General features: G+C 37.4%; 2 protein-coding genes across 2 annotated transcripts; one reads left to right on the forward strand and one right to left on the reverse strand.

The window, feature by feature from the left end:
• Positions 1-1,271: 1,271 nt before the first annotated feature.
• On the reverse strand, positions 1,272-3,513 carry LOC139119817 (uncharacterized). The gene is made up of 2 exons (XM_070683726.1): positions 2,727-3,513; positions 1,272-1,756 (listed from the first exon to the last, which is right to left on the reverse strand). Exons 1-2 carry the CDS (start codon positions 3,237-3,239, stop codon positions 1,556-1,558), a joined length of 714 nt encoding a protein of 237 aa, XP_070539827.1. The 5' UTR covers positions 3,240-3,513; the 3' UTR covers positions 1,272-1,555.
• Positions 3,514-9,752: 6,239 nt separating this feature from the next.
• On the forward strand, positions 9,753-22,412 carry LOC139119819 (plasminogen-like). Its single transcript, XM_070683727.1, has 9 exons — positions 9,753-9,907; positions 10,747-10,880; positions 13,363-13,600; positions 14,103-14,228; positions 14,718-14,821; positions 16,593-16,681; positions 19,214-19,485; positions 19,774-19,919; positions 21,867-22,412. Exons 1-9 carry the CDS (start codon positions 9,850-9,852, stop codon positions 22,035-22,037), a joined length of 1,338 nt encoding a protein of 445 aa, XP_070539828.1. The 5' UTR covers positions 9,753-9,849; the 3' UTR covers positions 22,038-22,412.
• Positions 22,413-22,954: the final 542 nt, after the last annotated feature.

Here is a 22,954-nt window from a genome sequence, read left to right on the forward strand (position 1 = left end):
GGAAGTTTGTGTGTAGTTACTTTTATATTTTTATGTTAATCTATGACTATGAAAAGAATACCAACTTAAAATACACAGATGAATGCAAATGCATGAATTCCGATAAATGTGTTAGGTAAATTGCATATATTGTCATCCTACCTGACTTCAAACATGAAATCTTCGATAAAAATGAGATAACTACTTGAAGACAGCCTTTCTGTAATACCATTTGTAAAAACTTGCGCAAAGCTGTGAAATTCTACATTTCCCTCAGACAATTACAATCCATTGATAACAACATTTTTGATATTAATTTAATAAAAAAATCCGTAAGATATCATCTATAAAGCAAGCATTAGAGTATAATGGAACATTATGTCTTTGCAACGGTACCTACATTGAGGAGCATATTGAAAGTACACTCTCTAGTCATTGTCTATGGTATGGAATTTGTACAGTGAATAAATGACCATCGGGATTGTCATTGTATCTGAATGTCTGTGTATGAAAGCCGATTTTACGAAATTGTTGTAATCAGAGGCGTTTTACATGTGAATATACAACTGTAATTTAATTGAAGTAATTGAATATAATTGAAGTTGAGATTGGAAATTGTAGTTGTTCATAAATGTCCTCCCTCTACAAATTAAATTACAGAGACGTGACAAATCCTGCTACTTTGTGTCCTTCTCTCCGTCTCCAAGGAAATCTTCTGCGCCTCGAAGCTTAAAATCGTCAAAGTTTCAGTTCCGACACACAATCCTGGCTTCTGTCATTTTGCTACAAGCTTCTTTCCGTATTCATTGACACATTTCGGGAAACCGCAACACACTCCCGGCTTCAGCATTGGACTGTTTTAAAGTTGCCCTCGTGAGTAAAACAATTTTGAAATTCTCACACTGGCTACTGAGGAAAAATTGGGCAGCCTCCGCAGAGACATCATTTACAAACAGTTTTGGAAGTGACATACGGTGAAAATTCTGATAAGGCCAGAGAAAAAAAATCTTGTTCATCGGATTTTTTGGACCAAGGTTCAGGAGCGGCGAGCAAAGTTTTTTTATTTTTTTAATTTTAGGCCAAAGGTAACCGCGGCCCCTCGGACTTTTTCGCCGGGATGCAGTCAAGGCAAAATAATCTTTTCCCCTTTTAGGCTAACCAGAAATATTTCAGACACGATACGCTGATACTGGTTATTGAATTCAACACTATATTTCTCAACAATAACATAGGGAATTCGAATTTCATATACAGTCGGTGTTTGCACAACAGTCGCATTCACATACCGACGAAGTGTTAGCGCCGCCAGCGGCGGTACTAAAGTATTTGCAATGCAGAAGTATGAATTTGCCGAAAACAAAAAACTCCAAATCGGGCAAGTAGAAGCGGCGATTCCGATGAACAATTTATTTTCCTCTTTTTGGCCTAACGATATAATGCACTTCCATTGGTGCTTTGCATAGAAACAGAAAACTATAATTCATTACTACACTACCGCTTGATTACGTATCAGTTACCGTTTGACCAGTTGATGTATCTTTTAGTGGAAGTTATTAGAGTGGCGGCCCATGGTTGGTTACTGCCAGGGAAACGAAACATGACATGCGCAGCACTCGACTTGAATATCAGTCATTGTGATTTTATTGGTTGAGAGATCGATGACGCAGGCACGGACGAATCGTGGAACTGCAACACATCTGCTGTTGAGAACACCGTGGCAGTTTGTATTTAAACACTGCTCTTCGAAGACAAGCTGTTGATACTGTAGATCAGGGAGCTAGAGAAAAGATAACAGAAAATGGTACTCGTAAAATCATATTCATTGAAAATTGAAGGCTTACATTCAAATTATAATTACGACAAAAATATACATGTAATTTCAGGTCACGATTTCCTTCAATTACGTGCGATCACTGCTGTAAACAGAAATTTTCTCCAACTTCACATTCTTTTGAGTTCGAAATACATAAACATTCAAATTGGTACCACATTGCAACCGTCAACAGCATGACAGAAAAACTAAAAATTTGGCAAGGCCATGGAAATGTGATACCACGGTCTCACGAACTTTAAGCTGCCAGCCTTTCATTTACAGTGGTGATGGCGCCATCATTCGGTATCTCCGTCGAAAGTGCATGCTGTCTCTCTGTAATGTTTTGTGCATTCCAAATGGGCAGTTCCGTGTATCATTAATTAATCCATGTTGGGGGGATTTCAAAACTATTGAATTACGACCCTTAGGGAATGACGCGAGCAAAGTGCTTCGCCAGCGTGACTGGATTACAGTGTTATGACTCGATTGCAGGAGCTGTGACGGAAAAAGCCGAAACTTAAAACCCACAGGTCTTGTTCCGTAATTCTTTACTCTACTTGAGTAAACTTTACATATATCCAGAAACAGGGGAGAAGAATCATGATGAAAATTACAAGCGTACTTTCTGAGTTTGAGCTGTCCGCTGCTCCGTACGAGATTATTTCATAACAGAATTTGGCCTTCAACCAGAACATTAACACTTATCTGGTAATTTAAGATTTATGTCAACAAACAGGATGTTTATTGTTCACCGTAATCAGGTGCGGCATTCGCTCTTGCAATGACAAATACGAGTTCGACTTTGGCAAGGTTGTTAGAAAATGTTGTTTGATGAGTGTCGCTGAGACGCTCTGAGGTCAAGTAGTATTAGGAAACGTGCTGAACAAGATGGGGCGTACATTTAGATATTAAAATGAAATTCGTCTTTTCTCACCTGGACTACCTGTACAAGTTCACTGTCAGAGGTCAGAGCTAACGTAATAGCCCTCATTTCTGTCGACACTGGACAAACACGAACACCATTTTCCTGCATCACATCAATACTCATCCGGGCATTTGAGCTCGTTCTAGAGAAATCCTGGCTTGGTGTCGAAGTCTTGAAGAATTGGCCGTACTGGCGAAAAATTTGCTTCTGTTGATCAACCGTAAGTGCTATGAATTCCTTCTCGCGGTTTGCAGCGACAAGTGTCGGGTTTCCTTCCAGTTTAGTTATCTCATCTTGATGTGTATCGATGAAATTCGTCTGTGATGGTGTAAGGGTGAGAACTGACCGTGGAAGCACTTCTCTGACTACACCCTCGGTTACAATCTCTGGCTCAAGTCTTTCGTCCACTCTTGGGAGTCTTTCCTCAAATCGTGAAATAATTCTGCTCAACTGTCCAAAAACAGCTTTGCTCTGTAAAACAGCCACGGTCGTCAAGAGTACGGCAAGAAATTTACGATTCATCTCGACTGGCACTAAAAGGTTCGAGAAAATCAGTATCTCGGTTTGACTTTCTCAGTGCGATGCAGTGCGGCGTACTGTCAGCAGTGCTTTTAAACATGAGAGGGTAGAAGAATCTTACATCATATCCGGTCAAGAACGTCTATTCTCCTTCGGATCAACCATTCCTCGGGAAGGGGGGACGGATTTTCCTTTGTACGACTACATGTACTTCCATTGTCGTGCTCGAAAAGGTGCGTTCTATTATTAACTCTGAGTACTCTGTTTCTGACAAACTGTTAGACTGTTAACATCGAGGGAAAATGTGAAACGGCAATTTTAGATGATGTCATCGGACGAAACTAGAAGATGATGTAATTTTCTCGGAATTAAATCACACCTTAACACCGTTACCACATTTTGTGTTAATTCTCTTTATGATCAAGGACATGTTCTATAAATGGAGAAGTGCATTTTGTCCAATCATATAGCCTCAATTTGCATGTATCAATATGTGGTCAGAGAGGAGTGTCAGAAACGTCAAATAGCAACGTGTCGAGTTTTGGCAAGGCAGAGTCTGCGTTGTCAGCAAAAAATGCAAATCGTCGACTCGTCCCCAAAAATACAGGTGACTGAATTCCCTCTCGTCGTACTCCATTTCTCATTTTGTAAAACTTTGTGTTTCTCATTTTGGAAAGTGAAGAGAAATTTAGCAGTAGTTTTCCCATTTCCTTGAAAATCCACGATCGGATTTTTGTACGATCGTAAAAAATGGAAACCTTCGAAAGCGCCACCATTTCAACTTCAACGACAACAAAACTACTTTTGTTCTTCGGAGTGATGTTTGGTGATTTTAAGACAACTCCTTTAGAAAAAAAACACAGTAAAGTATTGAGGGCAAATCTTGCAAAATTCATGCTCGATAGGCGTATTTACCTGAGTGAGTATCATAATGCAAAGCAGAAAAGCAAAAAACGAGGTCAATGCGACGCCGAATTATTCGACTAACACAGTTTTTGTAAAAAGCATCTTTGGTTTTCTTTTCTGCAAAGACCTGTATTAGGTACATGAAAGAGCAGCTCAGAATTATTGCTGATAACAAGATAAACGATGAGGTACTGACCTCAAGATACATTGACCCACTTTCATCTGGGATATACGCGTCTGACGACATATGCAGATGTTTTTTCCCAAGGACAATATATCTTAGTTATTTTTAAAGCTAAACTCTCCACGCTCCAACGCCATGGGAAAATTTTCTTCCACTTGTCGAGTGAAACGTCACGTTTCAGGAATGTCCATCATTACACCCCTTTACGGCGTAATTAAAGTGAAAGTGCTGTTTCAAGGAAGATGTTGGGCGGTGCCGTACAATCAGGATTGCCTTTGTTGAAAGTTACCGAGGTCACGTGACGGTGGTTGAACACGATAGTAATGCGTGGGCCGTACGTTGCGGAAGTGTGTCCCAACGAAGCCACATCCTAGGAGTCACATGTACGTCTCCGTCATTAATTATGGATTTATTTAAAGCATAGACTGAAAAGACATATCCCTATGGTCTGTCTATGACTAAATTCATTGAAAAACATAAATACACCGAGCAAATTGTAAGACTGAAATATCATGATCAACACGAATTCACAAATGTTATAAATAGCTAGAGAGTTTGCAATCATCATTAACCAGTGAAACACGAAGCCATTGCAAAACGGCCTCATTACTTGAATGCAGTATAAAACAGAAAACTTCGTTTCGGCTCGTTTCGACTTCCAAAGAGAGAGAGAGAGTATACAAGTTCAACGATATTCTAGAGGGCGCTCTAACATAGTACTGAGAGATGGAAGTTGGAAGATGGAAGTCTTTGGAGTTGGGTTTGGAAAAAGTAACACATCTAGAGAAAACTGGAAAACAGTGATGGAAAAATTTACGAATTGTCTTAAGATCTGGAATACTAGAAATCTGTCGTTTAAAGGCAGGGCAATAGTAGCTAATATGCTGGCTGCATCAAAATTATGGTACCTGGCATCATTTGATCACGTACCTAAGGAAATTATTAATGAAGCAAATAGTAAATTATGGAATTTTATTTGGAGGGGCAAACGAGAAGTTATAAAAAGGGGCATTTCATTTAAAGATATGATGACTGTGGCAATTGAAGAAAAAATTAATGCACTCCAATTAAAGTGGCTTATGAAATTATTTGAGAAAAATCCAGATAAAGGGACCCCTAAATGGGCCAGCTTATCAAAATATTTCATAGCGAATTATGACAATAAACTGAATAGTGATTATCACTACCTCCATCTCAATTTCAAAGTCAACAACAAACGAACCCCAATGGTTTATGGGAATATGTTAAATACCTGGAAGTCACTTAGACTCACAAGAGTGAATTTACCAACATCAAAACAGAATCTTCTTAGAGAAGTTCTGTGGTATAATGACAATATTACAAGGATAAAGAATAAAGGAAGAATAAGAATAAAGGAAGTGTTCTCTTTTATGAAAAATGGTCAAAGAGCGGAATTTAAGGCTTAAGGACATCTGGAATGATGACAGAAATGACTGGCTTCAACAATGGGAAATAATTGCAAAAATTAGAAGAGGTACAAATAGACATGTGCAAGAGGAAATCAAGACAGAGTATGAAACACTCCTCAATGCTATTCCAGATTCCTGGAAACAAATCATCTCTTCAAACATCCAAAATGAAGAAAACTATAATATTTTAGACTTAGAGAATTATGGTCTGACAAAAAGTGGTGTCAAAACCAAGTCACTTTATTGGAAATTAGTTGATAAGAAATGGCATGCAGTCAAAGGTCAGATTGGTCAAAAATGGGCTGAGAATCTAATCTCACTGACAGTTACAAAGCTACTCTATTCAGCAGTCTTAATTCAATAGGAATTGTCAGCAATTCAGTAAATGATTTAAATTGGAAGACTTTCCATCCAGGCATAGTCACAGGAAGCTTGGCCAAAACTTTCAATTTAAGTGATGGGAAATGCCTTATTTGTGGCAAAGAAGAAACACTTATTTGAGTGTAAATATGTAAAAGAAATCTGGCAGAAATGTATTTGTTTCTTTGTCAGAAAACACAACTTTGATAATAATATCAATATCAAAAGATTAGCAATTGGAGGAATCGAAAATGATAATAATGCAACATCTGACATTATTTACTGTATTACTTCCTTTGTAAAATATACAGTTTGGAATATTCGAAATTCGGTTACTCTTGATTGGATTAACGTTTCCCTTCAATCCTATGTTATGCAATTGAAATGTTATCTCTCCTCATGGATGAATACATTGTATTCCACTTATAAGATAATGAACAAAACTGAGGATTTTATCACAAAGTTTTCAAGCCTTGTAAGACGACTTGAAGGAGAAGAATGCATTCTAAATGCATTCATATGATGATCTTTGTAATTAAACAGCTAATTATTTGTGGGTTTTTTTTTTGTTTTCAGGCAAGACGCATTGTAATTTTAATGCATTCACAGTTATGTAGATTTGTTTTATTTGTGACTATGTGGAAATAAATTTATCTTTTTTCAAAAAAAGGAAGTTTATATGTTCGTGTTCAATCCTACGTAATTAGGTGTTTTCAGTCGGGTTCGAACTCACACAATGATATCTGTCGCTAATGGTGAACTTTGTACTTTATTTTTTAGTTTACAAAATAAGCTAATGATTTTGTGGTTACATTTTCAAGCCTGTAGAGACTTCAAGTTGAATGTGAGCCTAAAGAAATCTATTCTTGCAGTTCAATTACATTATAATGAAAATCAGTCTGGTATAGCTCGTCCATTCTTTAATGTTTGGTTATTTCATAACTTAAATCACTGCTCTCTTCTACAAAGTCTAAACTACAAGTTATCTTCATTTTACCATCTGATATGGAAAATAGAACTACAATTCTATAAATCCAAAATCAATCCAAAAACGCTTTCTCCACTTTTTATATGTCAAACATGGTTTTCATAAGGACAACAGTGTATGGTGTAATCGTGACTGCGACCTACTCTGCAATTTTTACAATATTCCACATTTGCATGTTCGTAGGGATATTTTTGATCGTGTATTCCTACGTAGATGTCTTTTGTCTCATTTAATTCTACAGATAATATATCTTTCTTTAGTCTCAATATTCCTCGTTTGAGTGCCAGAAGAAGCGGCCTAATTATTATACTTCATAATGGAGTCGTTGTTACAAAGAGAGGGTTTATTGGTCGCATTTCCCGCTTAACATTACGAGTAATAATGACGTCTTTGCCAATTCAATGCAACATTACAATCAAACATCTTTGGGGTCTTGTCTATGTGATTTTAGTCTTTCTGTCGTATGTTTCTTGTAAGTAGTTTCTTGATTTTCAATTTTGTCTTTTAATAGATATATATTTTATATTTCACTTTTTGACTTGTCTGTAAGTGGCTGCCAGCTGGCGCTGTTGAGAATAAAATAAAATAAAATAAAAATAAAATCATCGCGCATTCCTATTTTACTTCTTTTCCAACACTTGTTGAACCCGGAGACATTGTTCAGGCGGGGTTGACAAGAGGTCAATTCACTGATACACAAATTAAAATTGAGTCGCAACTTTATCAGTTGATGACGTCACGATTCAGTAATTGGAATACCTTTGGTCGATCATTCCACAGCTATGCAGTGTAATTGTATATGTTCTTTCCACGAAAGTATCGCTTTACTTTCCACAGAACCAGCAGTTTGTTGACTTTACACTCCGCTGTGCATAACTACCACTGGAGTTTACTTGCTGATATCAACACGTTCTACCCGGATACTCGATTTCAACACGTTACTGTTATGACATGTACATGCTCTGCATAGGTAAATCACAAATAAATGCGTCACTCTCCAGATGTCATTTTGAGGTCACTCGCTTGCCACTATTTAAGGACGTCATTTTCTATGAACATCTTTCAGAAGTCAACGCCCATGTCTGTCTTCCTTATTAGATGTTGTAACTATGGTGCCTTTGGTTGGTGTAGAGCTGGGTTAGTGCTGCATGTCTGTACGTTATCAAGTATTATCATATCATTGGATTGTAAGATAAATACATGCATTATACATAAAGCACTATATAATCAATACATTTGCCGTCTTTGATGATACAGTTTGGTTAAGAATGCAAAAGTGCATGTGCCCCGACCTGAATCACATTATTGGTCGATCATTGCCGTAGATTTGACGCAGATTGGTTCTGTGCGCAATCGGACCAATTATTCTGAAAATATAAGTTGAGAAGTTGGATCAAAAGACGGCAAAAGAAATTAAACGGAGCGATTGTCACTGTCTTTTAATTCCTGACTATTAACCAGTCTTTCTCAGTTTCGTCTTACTTTAATGATTTTCTGCGTAATTTATGTTGCATTTTCAACGAATATATCGTGGAACAGCAAGCCAAGCATGGAACCGCAATGAATCATGGAACTGCACTGAATAATGGAACTGCACTGAATAATGGAACTGCAGTCGTGGATCATAGAGCTGCAGAGGATAATGAAAGCCGTTATTTGTATTTAAATACTGAGGACGGAGCTGAAAACATCCAGCTGCTTCAACAAGCCATGTAGCAACTGTGCAATGTTTTATTTACTATGATAGCCTATTGATAATTTCAAACTGCACACCCACCAGGTGCTAATCAGCCATTCATGATGGATGACTACTTTTATGATTAATGGTTTAAAGGTTTTCTTCAGTCTATCTGGCCAAGCTTAACATACGATTAGGCAACCTCGATTGTTTTGCCAACAGCGTATTTCTACTGAATAAAAAACACGAAATTTCGTCATGTGCTCTCTGCGGTGAATTTTGTGTAATACTGGTTGCACAAGTGACAGCGCCGCATTTGCATCAGCGAATGTCACTTGTAGTCGTTGGTGATGACTTGGCTCGACTTACAAAGTTGATTTGTTGTTGGATATTCACATTGCCTATCCCTATTTATCACATTAACTATGACAGATATACCCAATCAAAGGGCGTCAAATCTCACAGGGCATCTTAAAGGCAACTGAATATTTTCTGCTGACCAGTTAGCGGATGGACAATTTAGAGACTAGAGAAAAAGTATTTTCAGCGAATCAAGAGACTTACTTTTCGTCATAAATATCAGCGGGAAGAGTTCAACATTCGCTGAAACTGTAATAGCATATTAATTTGACAGCGGTAAAGGGAGAATTTTGAATCAGAAAACATATGGATAGCTATTTTGAGAAATCCAATGACTCATTTGATATTGATTTTCAAAGAAGAACATTGTCATTTGGAACAAAATATCTTGTAGAATGGTGTGCAGCCGTTTGAAGAATGGAAAACAATAGGCAAAAAATGAAAACAAGTGTCTTTGTTGGGCGAGTGACTGACCCCTTCACTTGGTGTCTGCTTCCGGAGGTGATATTGCATCACTTAGAGGGCTTTCAGGCCACATAGCCATGTTTACCAAAGATAATACAGGATGTCTGATAGCAAGATGATAAAGTATACTATTTTCACATGTCGCAGCTGGTAAAGTATTGACACATATCGATAATTCTCAGTGTAACCTGGAAGAGAGTTGCGACTACAGCTATAGACAATCTGTCGACGCAACCAACGCCATGAAATGCTTGGAAATTTGTTTTATTATTTTTGGGATAGCATTTGCTACTTCAGAAGGTATGCTTGCACTTTAACTTTTCATTACTATACAAATGTTCCCTTTCACCTCTTTTGTTTATTTCAATGGTATACAAAGCCATGGAATACTTCGACTACTAATGTCATGAACTCAAAAATGAGACTTTTATATTCGGACACGATTAAAATTTCAAAAATACTTTTTACATCGAAAAATATACACGATTTGAAAAGCAACTTAACATAAACGTTTTCTGAAATTTCCAATTTATTGAGTTGTTTTGTGTTGTTTGTTTGTTGTTACACAACTCATTTAGACCGTTTCTGACTGAGGAACTCTTAAAATACCGAGAACAGAAATATTTCATCAGTAAGCCTTGTCGAGGAGTCCCCATCCAATCAACGACATAGTTACTGATTCACAAATTATTAATATAAGAACAAAAATGCTCAAATAATCAGATAAAATGCATTCGTTAGAACAATATAAAGAGCTGGTCATGTATATTTAGAACAGATGGACAAATTTTGTTGAAATGATGATGCCAAAATATCAAAGATTGAAAACGTGAACAGTTACTTAAGGCGCCGAAGGAAATATTCAGTTGTAAACATCTTGGGTCTGAATAATTCCTGCAGATTGGGATTAATTGTAATATACATCGAAAATTCTTCTATGACCATATGGTACACAATGAGAATAAAAACACGCATGGGTAAACGGTAGTGATAAGCATTGACTGACTTGCCTTGGTTTAAACAGCCTCAGCATTTTTTTCTAATGTAGGTCAGGATAGCCAAGGGTCGAAAACAATCCCATAATTCAGTATGCAGACTCTGAGTTATTGAATCGTAATATATCTCTTTGTTTTGTCTAGATTCGGGATGTGGTAACCTCAGGTACATGACTGAACCCCAGGGCACTTTTACTTCGATGAATTTTGATGGCAGTACTTTTTACGACAACAATGCATTTTGCCAATGGAACATTGACCTTCCTGATCCGCTGAAGGTAAAACAGTAGACTAGATGTTTACATAGTGTGTACACAACGTCTTGAGTAACGTTTATTCTAATAAATTCCAAGTGTTGATATAATGGCTGTAAAAATCACCATATGTATATCCAAGCTCTATTTCAAAGTAAACATTTAATTTTCTCCTAATTGAGTATAGTTTTGGAAGTGCAACATAAAATATATTGACTCCTAACCCTAACCCATCGCAATTTTTTCACGCGGGAACGCATTTATCCCGTTCTTCGGGCAATGACTGTTAGAGGACCTTGGAATCTCATTTAGCTGTCCAACGATGCGGTTCATTAAGGGGGGGGGGGGCCGCTGCACGCAACACAGTGTGTTTTTGCTCAAAAATCACTTTTTAAAAATATACATTAAACTTACTTAATTTGTCAGCAAAAGATTAAAATATTGGTTGGGTTCACCTTTCAGCTTGTCAATCAGTCGTAAGTTGCGTGATAAAGAAGTGTCTGCAAATGTATGCAAATTACCCGATTTTCTGGCTTCTCTCTTCTCCCAATTTCAAGATTTCCAAAGAATTTAACTCCACTCTGGCTGGATCAAATTTTCTGAAATTTTCACATTTTAATTTTGCTTATCATGATTTTTTGAGAGTCAGTCTTTCGACTTATGCCATTTAAGAATGGGGATAGATAATGTAAAACAAAATAGTCATTTTTTTATTCATATACTCTTCTTTCAAGTGAAATATTACATTTCAGAAAATAGTGTCAAGTTTTTAAATTTTTTATCGTCAATACCAAAATTGAGGTTTTTTTACCCCAAATCTATACCTCCTTCGAGTTAACTATTGCTACCATACTAAACTTTAGATTCTCTGCTTTGCGGAAATATATAGTATGAGGGGGTTTCCATGTCATCTTTGATGAGAAATATAGCTCTGAAAAAAACCGTGTTGACAACATGCAGCTCCACCTTAAAATAAATTTTCTGGTTTATTTGACACTGATAGTTCAAATTTGTTACGCTCGTTGGCAAAGATTTTGTTTTATTTTATTTTGTAAGCTAGATGAACACTCTTCCTTATTACAACAAATCATTGACAATTACATTAGGGGTTGTCCATGGAAGTAACTACATTGAAATCAGTATGATGTACAGGAAGAAAGAAATGAGGGTACCAAAGACCTGTCTGCGACTGACACCCAGATTGGATTGCATTGTAAAAGAATAGACATTAGTAATAGTATGAATGGCATAGCGGTACATGTCCTTTTATCAAGTTAAACAGAATTAGGTATGTTATGTACTGGCTCTTCAAATGTCAAAATCAACTAATCTGCAAGAAACTGGTCCAGGCATGTCCAATTCATGGCTCTTCACATGAAAAAATCAGAACACAAAATTAGAGCCAAAAATGCCCCATTTTCATCACAGAAGAAGACTCACTTTAATTAAATATTGATATGATATAACACCTTTCTTGACTGTTTAATGATCAACATGTGTAGCAAGTGTCATCATATTTAATGCAGATATTCAGGAAATAGATCGTTAATTACAAACATTCTCTTCCTGTGTGGAGGTCAAGAATGGGTCAAAACCACGACTGTGACTTTGCCGATTATCATCGATAATCTACTATAGTCAAACTGTCCATACGTTCAATGGGACGTTTGGTCCGTGGCTTATGGCGGCTAAGTAAAATTCTAATATTTCCTGAATATGACGAATTCGGTTTTAGGCGTAATTTTAATGTTTTGGGTTAGTTTTCATTCAGATATTGCGTTGTTGTACTCATTATTAAGAATTTTTAACGATTTTCAAAGTTGGTTCTGCAGTATTGCTCTAGAATTTCAAAATTGCTTTGTCAATAACTTTTGGAATTACTCACTAGGCATATGTGGTGTCTACAGATTAAAACATGTACAACTCATCTAAAATATCGACCAGTGCCAATATTATGGAAATCATCGCCATTTAAAGGCGACAGGAAGGTTCTAAGTATCAGACATTAATTAGGATCGCTTTTCTCTGATCTTCTGTTGATTGCAAGACTCCCTAGCACCCATGTGAAATTTAACGTTGTTCTTTTCTGATTTTGATTTCTGAATTTCAAAGACGAACTTGAAATTCGAGATCATAACGACAAGACCAAATTCGAAAATCGCGTCGAATTCTGAATGGTGAGTACAGACACATGAACTGCCTGAATTAAAACTAACCCCGAAAATTGAAATTATCCCAAAAAACGAATTCGTCGATTTCTGGAAATAGTAGAATTTTACTTGGCTGCAATTAGCTACGGACTGACGTTTCCGTTGACGCAATCAATATTTTGCTTGTCTGCTTCGTACAAATCACTTATCTCACACACACGTGACATGACTTGATCTTCTTACAGGACAAAATACAAAACAATTGTTTCAAAACACAAAAGGGAGCTAAATCCTAGAGATCCCCTGACAAGCTTCCCCAATAAAAGATTTTCACCCGACATACGATATCGTTTCAGGTCGTAGAATTAAATTTCAACCTTTTTGACGTTGAGGGCGCACCGAACTGTGTCTACGATAGCGTCAAAGTTTATGACGGTATTGACGATACAGCGCCCTTGTTGGAAAATTTGTGTGGCCACAATCTTCCATTACCGATTGTCAGTACTGGTACCGTCATGTACGTAACCTTTAGAACTGATTTTTCGGTTCAAAGGGCAGGATTTTCTGCGTATTATACCGAACGTGACCCATCAGGTGAGTGAGTGTACGTGAAACAATACATAGGCCTATCGGCAAATATCACCACTACTCACACACAAACACACACACACACACACACACACACACACACACACACATATTTATATGTGTGTGTGTATATATATATATATATATATATATATATATATATATATATATCAGGAACAAAAAGAACGATATTTTTGTATTTCCAAGATCGATGAAAAGTTAAAAGGAAAATCATAAAGTTATAAAATTCATACCAGTATTTACAAGGAAGAAAGAGCACTCATGCACGTAGCCCTTGAACCATTGATTCTCCAATAATTTTTTATGCTCAGCCTCAAGCTCTAGAAACACGAAACAGCACTACAACGCTCATCATGTCCATGCTATGAATAATAATAAAATGTTACAGAAAGATGAGACTCCTTATAACTTGTGACCAATATCTCACAATGAGAAAACATTATCAAACTTAAAAAAAAATATCGTTTGCTTATTTTGTCGGCGTTAGTAACCTGTGCGATTGGTACCTATTTGTGTGGAGATGACACGACCGGAACTTGTCGGGATGTCGCAGAGCGATGTGATGAAAAAGTAAATTGTTTATCAACTGGTGCCGATGAAAATGGATGCCCAGGTGAATAATATGACTAAAAACAAAACCATTCAGATTCTTCTTGTGAATAGAGTAACAAAGTCTGCATAACATATCATTTGCAGTTACCTTACTGATTTTACAAATCGTAATTTGAATTTTCGCAGGAAAGAAGTTTGCCAGTAGAAAGTGAAAAGTAAATCTAGTGCAGCTTTCTCAGCTCTGACCCATGCAACTAACTTGTATTGTAAAAAGACGATCCAACAAGACAACATTACCTATGCAAATAAATACCCCGAATATCTTCAATTGTCAAAGCCGCTGTGGTACTATGAAATAGCACGTCCTGTACCATATCCCAAATATATTATATTATCAAAGCTGTCATTATTAAATAGCATGCCCTATGTTTCGATGGTTTTGAAACTTAAGCCAACATTACTTCCAAATTAACTGTGTTTCTTGTTGGTCATTTATTTGTTTAATTATCGACTTAAACCTAAAAAAATGGGTTTTTTTAACCTATACAAGGAAACCCTGAAAGATGTGGGGAACCTAGCATTATTCCAAGCACTGAGTTTTCTGTCAAAATTGTCAACGGCACCGAAGCAATTCCACACAGTTGGCCCTGGCAGGTAGGTCTTCTAGTGAATTTCATGGAGTAATACAAAATTGTTTATTTTTACTCATGATTTGTACTAGTCTGACGATTGATATAGAACAGAACAGATCATTTAGCACTAATTATCACCATCCTAGGGAGTTATCTTAACACCTAGACATACATATGGCTAGAGGCTCACGGGACAATAATTTTAGTGTATATAGTAATTTTTGTTTATAGTAATTTTAGTGTATATTAATTTAGTTACTCCTACGTAGTAAAATATTTTCGGCTCGTGCACGATTGTGATCTCGTTCCTCATTTTGCCTCGTCCTCGCGCTATATGTCGAAGAATGACGGCATTGTGGGGCTCCAGGTTCTCTACGATTTCAGGAATATGATTGTATGCAAATCATGTGATAAAAATCCCGAGATTTGACTAAAAATGAGATTCTTTAAACTCTCGTGTATAGTAATAATTTTAATCTATCAACCATGAAAAATATCGACAGGGTTTATAAAATGCAGAAAAGGGCTCTAAGGGTCCTAAATGCAGATTTTGACACTTCGAGTAATTACCTTTTGGAAACCGCCGATGTTCTCTCTGTAAAACAACGTATTTTTTTATTTTACTTGTATTTTAGTCTTTGAATATTTCGAGAATTCTATTCCGACGTATATTTGCTGACATATTTGTTCAATTAATGAATGTCTAGTCCATATTCATCCTATACACGCGACTCTTCTACACGCAAACTGCAACTTCCCACATGTACAGTTTCGAACCGAGTCTGGTCAATGATCTTTTGTTATGCGTGCTTCCAGGATTTGGAATTCACTGCTAGAGAATCTTCGATGTAGCCCAAGTCTTGCGAGTTTTAAAACCGAACTGAAGCATTGTATTAATAAAGATAATATTGACAAAAAGCTGTTTTTCCATTATAATTTTTATTTTGTTGCTGCTTATTATTTTATGTCATTTCCCTAAATACTTTTTAGTGTTTTACTAGTTTTTCTGATCTGAACTTGGTAGGACTTTATGGAAGATTGCATTGGTATCTGTAAATGAGTTAAAAATAAATAAATAGTATCTTCAGATCCTCTGGAGCAATGTTCCGAAGCACTCGTGCCCTATAGCAGTTCTGGAGATTTCCCATGATTTGTTTAGATTTATCCGACATTCCTCTCAGTTCCCATCATTCCCAGTTTTAAAGATCTATAGAAAGTTATTGTCATTTGGGAGAAGTAATAAGTTAGTGTTTCTGTAATTTTCCTGAGATTTTATTATACAGAATAGTGGAATGAAAGTAGGTAGATTAGTACTGTTGAACTTTGACACAAGACCCCATAAGTTCGTCATGGCATGTTTCCAAGAGCGGAGGTATGGCGTTTGCAGTACCTGCAAACCGTAATTTAGTTATGTAATAGTCGACTTGAAATTTTCACTGAAATATCTGATATACGTTTTCAAGATATTATTTTGGTGCTTCACATTACTGATTCTATATGCACCGCAGCAATTTCATTTGTAAAAATCAAACGGCATTGTGGGTAATTTACGAGTAACTGCATCTTTCAAACAAACATCAAAGTGCACTGTATGAATAGAAACTCATAGAGTGTATCCAACATGTCAATATTTAGCACATTTATATTTTGTTGTGGTCACTGTGCTCAATAAGCCTTACACATCTAGACTATTAATCTCAAAATATCTCTTTTATGAATAATGAAACATATTATGAAGTACATACAGTGAAATAACTGTATGGGTAAAGACAATGCGATTCCTTATTTTTCAGATCAGTCTGTACTACAACAAAGGCCACTCTTGTGGAGGTTCCGTTCTGAATGACAAATGGGTGATCACCGCTGCTCACTGTATAGGCCTGTACGTATCCACTCTTTATCTCTTCTCAATACAGCCGTGCCAGCTTTTTGCATTGCTCCATGAATATGGAAGTACAGTCGCATCTATGGAAGAAATATGAAATGGTTTTTGCATCACCTGAATCACATCACAACACAAATTCATAAAATTCTTTTAAGGTAATATGCACCTCGAAAGTGAATGACTTAAACTTTTGCTCTAACTTTCCTCAAGGAATCTTTCAATCATTCTCTTTCAAAATCAAGAATAAAAATAGGGGGTCACCGTGCAAATTTTGGTACTAGAGAAACAAATAACCCAAGATTTACCGATATTAGAAATTCAAAATGGCCGCCATCCCTGTGTTAAGCCTATGGTGAAAAATAAAAATTTTCGAATTTCAAAAAACTAAGCCGGTGAAAAGTTTTCTTTCATCAAGAGCTTTAAAATAAACCCCCACATGTGGTATATCAGAAGAGAACTGTAAAAGTTTGAGAGTCCGAATGTCTGTCCCCGAGGTGCGTTCTACCTTAAGTTAAATCCTATGACGGGACTGAAACTGCATTGCGATAGTTAAAGCGTCTTCGTGTTTGACAAACGCCTGAGCAACTATGTTCACACTTTGGCTACGAACTTCGCATGTTACATGTGTCTGGTGTCACGTATGTTTGCCAAAACTGAGAAAGGCATATGGTATATTACATTGCATCGTTTTCTTTATACATGTCATTTGGGATTATATAACAGTAGGTAGATCGGTTTTAAATGCACATTTTAAATTTTGTGGAATAGCAGCTATGTATCTTCTTGGTCTTCAGTCTGTAAATGGGAACGTAGATATCACTCTTTAAACTTGAAGTGAATAAAATTGATGTTCTGGGCTATATCACTGCAGCATTAGGACAATATCAATGCAGTGTCAGGGCGATATCACTGCAGCATCAGGGCTATATCACAGCAGAATTAGGGCTATATCACTGCAGCATTAGGGCTATATCACTGCAGCATTAGGGCTATATCACTGCAGCATTAGGGCTATATCACTGTAGTATTAGGGCTATATCACTGCAGCATTAGGGCTATATCACTGCAGCATTAGGGCTATATCACTGCAGCACCAGGGCGATATCACTGCAGCACCAGGGCGATATCACTGCAGCACCAGGGCGATATCACTGCAGCATATTAGGGCTATATCACAGCAGAATTAGGGCTATATCACTGCAGCATTAGGGCTATATCACTGCAGCATTAGGGCTATATCACTGCAGCATTAGGGCTATATCACTGCAGCATCAGGGCTATATCACTGAAGCACCAGGGCGATATCACTGCAGCACCAGGGCGATATCACTGCAGCACCAGGGCGATATCACTGCAGCATATTAGGGCTATGTCACAGCAGAATTAGGGCTATATCACTGCAGCATCAGGGCTATAGCACTGAAGCATCAGGGCTATAGCACTGAAGCATCGGGGCTATAGCACTGCAATATCGGCATACATATAAGCTTACGAAGGGGAGGACGATTACGGACAGCTAAGATCCCTCCTCTCCCCAAAAAATATTAACGCTGCTCAAAATACGCTACAGTATCATAATTACATGTAAGAACACCTGTTATTATATATTATAGAAATGACGGGCGACGCGCTGACCATTAACGTTTATTTATGGGCAAGGGCGAGAGGAAAGGCAAAAAATTAACGATCAAGGCTTGCCGAGCCCGTTAATTTTGGCTTTCCTCGAGCCCGCGCCCATAAATTAACGTTAATGGTCAGTGCGGAGTCTGTTATTTCCATTATATTATCAACGAACGAAAACCATCAAAATTACGACAATTTCCCGAGCGAACGACAACAGGGCCCGGAACTTGTCAGTGAGTATTGCGCGCGCTGTAAAAATTTTGCAAATCCGGAGATTTTTTCCAAAAAAGTGTCTAAACTTGGCCCACAAGTGTTCCATTTTATTTTGTTATTGATTATGATCTTTGTAAAAATTAAAATTTACGTTTAAGCTGAAAAGTTACGATGTTTGCTATATTATTCCTATTCACGGGCACATAAACAAACCATTATTGCGTATTTTGATCGGTCACATGGTTCAGCTCGACCAATTAAAATGCGACGGACAGGGCATGGTAATATAGCATGTTGCAAGTTGGCAGCTGACAGACGACCAGTGGCAAAGTCCTGCTTAAACCCATTGTCCACTCGACAATATACATTCTTTATATATTGATCTGATAAATTGTCAAATTTTGTTATGTTACCCTATTAAATGTTTTGAGTGGCTTCTCTTTATGCATCGTCTTCTGGAATGTCCAAAATAAATATAATTTGACTTTTTTGTAATATTAAGAAGTTTCAATAGAAATAATGGAGAATGGGACGTCAGATAAATGGGGCATGTGAAAAAATATGTTTACATCTGTAGAAAACGAGTGTATTGATTGTAAAAGTTATTTTTGTAAGAATTCCACTTAAAGATAGCCCATGTGAAGTATACTCATACTTTCTACCTGAAATTTCCTTTCGCTCTAATTCCACTAGAGGGGACGCCGACAATATAATAATATTTGACGTCATGGCTGGTGAACACAGCCTGACCGCGAGTGAGCCATCCAACAGAAAATACCTAGCGGAGGAATTATTCATCCACCACAACTATAATCCCTTCACATATGATAATGACATAGCCTTAATAAAGGTCAGAGGTCAAATTGAGATGTCAGACGAGATCAGTGAAATATGTCTCCCAGAACAGGATGCCGAGTTCGCTGATGGTGACGATGCTTACATTACTGGCTGGGGAGACACAAAAGGTAAATGCGAATATCCTAATTTTAGCCTGTGCTCAAACAGCTTGCCCCTGACATACAGTATACTAGGTCTTCCAAAATCCTGTTTAATCAGACCCTTGTTTTGCTCTTAGATTCATGTACCTTTCAATGAGATAAACCTTGAACAGCTTTACATAAGATTCGTTGAATACACCGGTTCCACAATATCAATACTTTTTAATCACTCAAAGACTGGTAGCAATGAAATGACATGCCCAACTTTTACAATTTAGATATCGATGATTGGAGTGTTCTACTTTTACACTGTAGGTACTGGTGATTGGAGAGTTCTACGACAAGCCAAAGCTCCATTTATAGACACGGAGAAATGTAACGATGTCGATGCCTACAATGGAGAGGTAACGGAGACAATGATCTGCGCTGGATACCTTGAGGGCGGTATAGATACATGTCAGGTAAGTATTAGTTTTTTCCCTTTCCTAACTCTGCCGCTGGCAGTGCCATGAATGCCGTGTGGAAGGAGACGTAATGCTGCACGTACTGAGACAGAATCGATGTGTACCTAGAGGGCGCTATACAACTAGATCGAGTGAATGCGCTCAGGCTGCAACACGTGAATGCTACCATAACACACAACTTAAGTTGCTCTTCTGTATCACTCTTTTTGTTCCTGCTGACTGCTCGGTTTTTGTGGCAAGGTTTTTAAAAAGACACAAAAGTCTCCCATAAGAATATTTTATTTTCTCAGTGATTAATTGGTATAAATTCGGTATAATTAGATTTTTACCATTTCGTGCATTTTTTTTGTTTGAAACAAGGCGAATGATGCCATAATTTTATTAAGAATATTGACTGCTCAATGATATGAGAAAATATTTAACTAACTTTCCACTGTCGTTCTTCGGAACGAAATCTCATGAGCAATGTTTTGTCGCTTTGTCACAATCCTCAAAATATAATGTTTCGTGCATGTTATTTTCCATTACTGTCATGTTTGTTTATAACGCGATAAATATCACATACTCGGTGCGAGCAAAGCAATAGTGGCGCCACAAAATACCGGCAGGGGATTAAAAACATGGCGGAACTCGTTCACAAAAGTTCGCCGAGCGACAAAGTCCTCTCGCTTGGAAAGTTGGGAGATTTGCATATATGCCTACAAGTTCTTATGGTATCGTAACCACTTATCACATTGAGCTTTTTCATGTCATTTTAATTTATTCATGGCCTAGGTTTGAAAAAATAGATTTGAAGCATGCCCAGCACTGGGGCAAGAGACATTTTCTACTTTGGCATCTTTTCTAATGTCAGTGGAAATCTGAGTTTTGTGTGCCGTCTTGTTGTGTACTTTATATACTCGGTATCACGATACTAGACTGGCAGCAGCAAACTCATTCACAAGCAGACAAACTCTCACAGGCAGAGAGAGACACACAGACTGACTCACTGACCCAATTTCTCGTTGAGAGGTACTCTGATTTTTGTATTAGAGGCTGGGCCTTGAGACTTGGCCATGGTTCCGTATTCAATAAACAAGTTCAAGTTCTACATCATTGCTCGTCAGTTCAAGTGTCTTCCTTATATTTCTCATTGAATTACCACAGCTTGGCCTTAAGATTAATATGTATGTCATATGGAGTACCGTACATACATTCAAATCATACAATTTATTTTAATGATTAAAAAAATCATTTAAAGCGTTGTAAGCTTGTGACATATCGTTTTATTCGATTGAGTTCATGGAATTTAATACATACAAATGTTTGCAAAATATGAGAAGGCAATTTCGGACAGAAGTGAGTTTCCCAACGATCTCCTTTCATCTATTCAAAATTGCGTTTCTTTTCAAAGCACGCATCAAGCTACTAAGTTCATCGCTTACTTCAAAACCCTATCACTGAATTCCCCAGCTGCTAATTTAAATACAACCATTTTCGGTAATAGAGCGCGAAGCCACTGCAGTGAACTGCAATAAAACTGCTCACACTAATTAGTTTCAGCTGTAGCCAGCTGGCAAAGTCGACAACATTGTATGTCCCATGCAGACAGTTTGTCTGGGGAAGTTGAAATAAAAAAGATTTGTACATGGACCAGTGCATGGTAATGTTACATTGTATCTTAATCTTGAACACAGGGTGCCAATCGTAAACTCTCATTTACAACTCGAGCCTCTGACAGAGCTAGTTTTGCCTTTGTACAAGCAGACGTTTTGGTCTTTATCAAGTAGCCTTGTTCAACACCAAAGTGGCCACGGCTACAGCTGAAACTAATTAGTGTAAGCAGTTTTATTGCAGTTCACTGCAGTGGCTTCGCGCTCTATTACTGAAAATGGTTGTAAATGACATATGTATATTCAGAAGTAACGGCTGCATGTTAATTAATGGTGATTTCTTTGCTTGCAGGGCGATAGTGGTGGCCCATTGGTGTGGCAAGACCCTACCAACGAAAAATGGATCTTGGCTGGTCTGACCAGCTGGGGTGATGGTTGCGCCCTTCCTATGAAACCGGGGGTTTACACGAAAGTCAGCTTCTTCGTAAACTGGATCAATGAAATCATGTTAACCAATCCTTAAATCCCATTATATTATTGTAATTCATTCTAACAATGGCGTAAAGACACAAGTCCTTTAAGCAACACGATTTCTTGCCTGCTTTCAAATACGTAACAGTTGAATGTTATGAAAAATCCCTTTTCCTGAAGACCATGGCGTCATCACTGTTCAGTAAACGTCAGCGAAATCGTGATCTGGAGTAGTTTCCTACAGTCAACTGGCCAGGAATTCACAAGCAAACAAGCTAACGTTTTTAACAATATTTCCTAATGTATCTGTTCTGCATATCAACTCAATTGTGTTTGGTGATCTTAATGAAACAACTTTATTACAATTTAATAGCATATATGCTTGCGAACATTGTGGGTGTGTGGATTAAAATCATTCTGCAGTTTATTGTGAGTTAGTATGGCTTCACTTGGATTTTCCAAATCGTCTTGTAAAGTGTTCATATGAGTCACTCAAAACATCAAAATTAGAGAAAATACGCATTTTGATTTCAAAACTACAACTAAAATATAAATATTTTTTTCTGTATCACAAAATAATGAAACGGCATCATGAACTTGCAAGATATGGTTGTGATTTTGCTTTGCATAGCAATTGCGATGAGATATTCGCCAGAACTCGTTATCCTCATAAGTCTGAGAAGCTGTTTCTCGACTTTCTATAAGTCAACCTGCCTGCCTGCCTGTCTGGCTGGCTGGCTGTGTGACTGGCTGGCTGGCTGTGTGACTGCTGGCTGGGTGTCTGGCTGTCCGTCTGTCTATCTGTCTGTCTGTCTGTCAACCCATCAGTATGTTAGTATGTATGGGTAGGTGGAAAGATGGATGATGGATGGATGTATTGACGGATGGATGAGTGGATATTCGTTCCTTTCTCTTTTGTCAAATTCACTTGCTCTCATTGCATTACATTAACATTTGCAATTTATCAAT

The sequence above is a fragment of the Ptychodera flava genome, chromosome 20 (genome assembly GCF_041260155.1).
Source record: "Ptychodera flava strain L36383 chromosome 20, AS_Pfla_20210202, whole genome shotgun sequence".
In the NCBI taxonomy this organism is placed as follows: domain Eukaryota; kingdom Metazoa; phylum Hemichordata; class Enteropneusta; family Ptychoderidae; genus Ptychodera; species Ptychodera flava.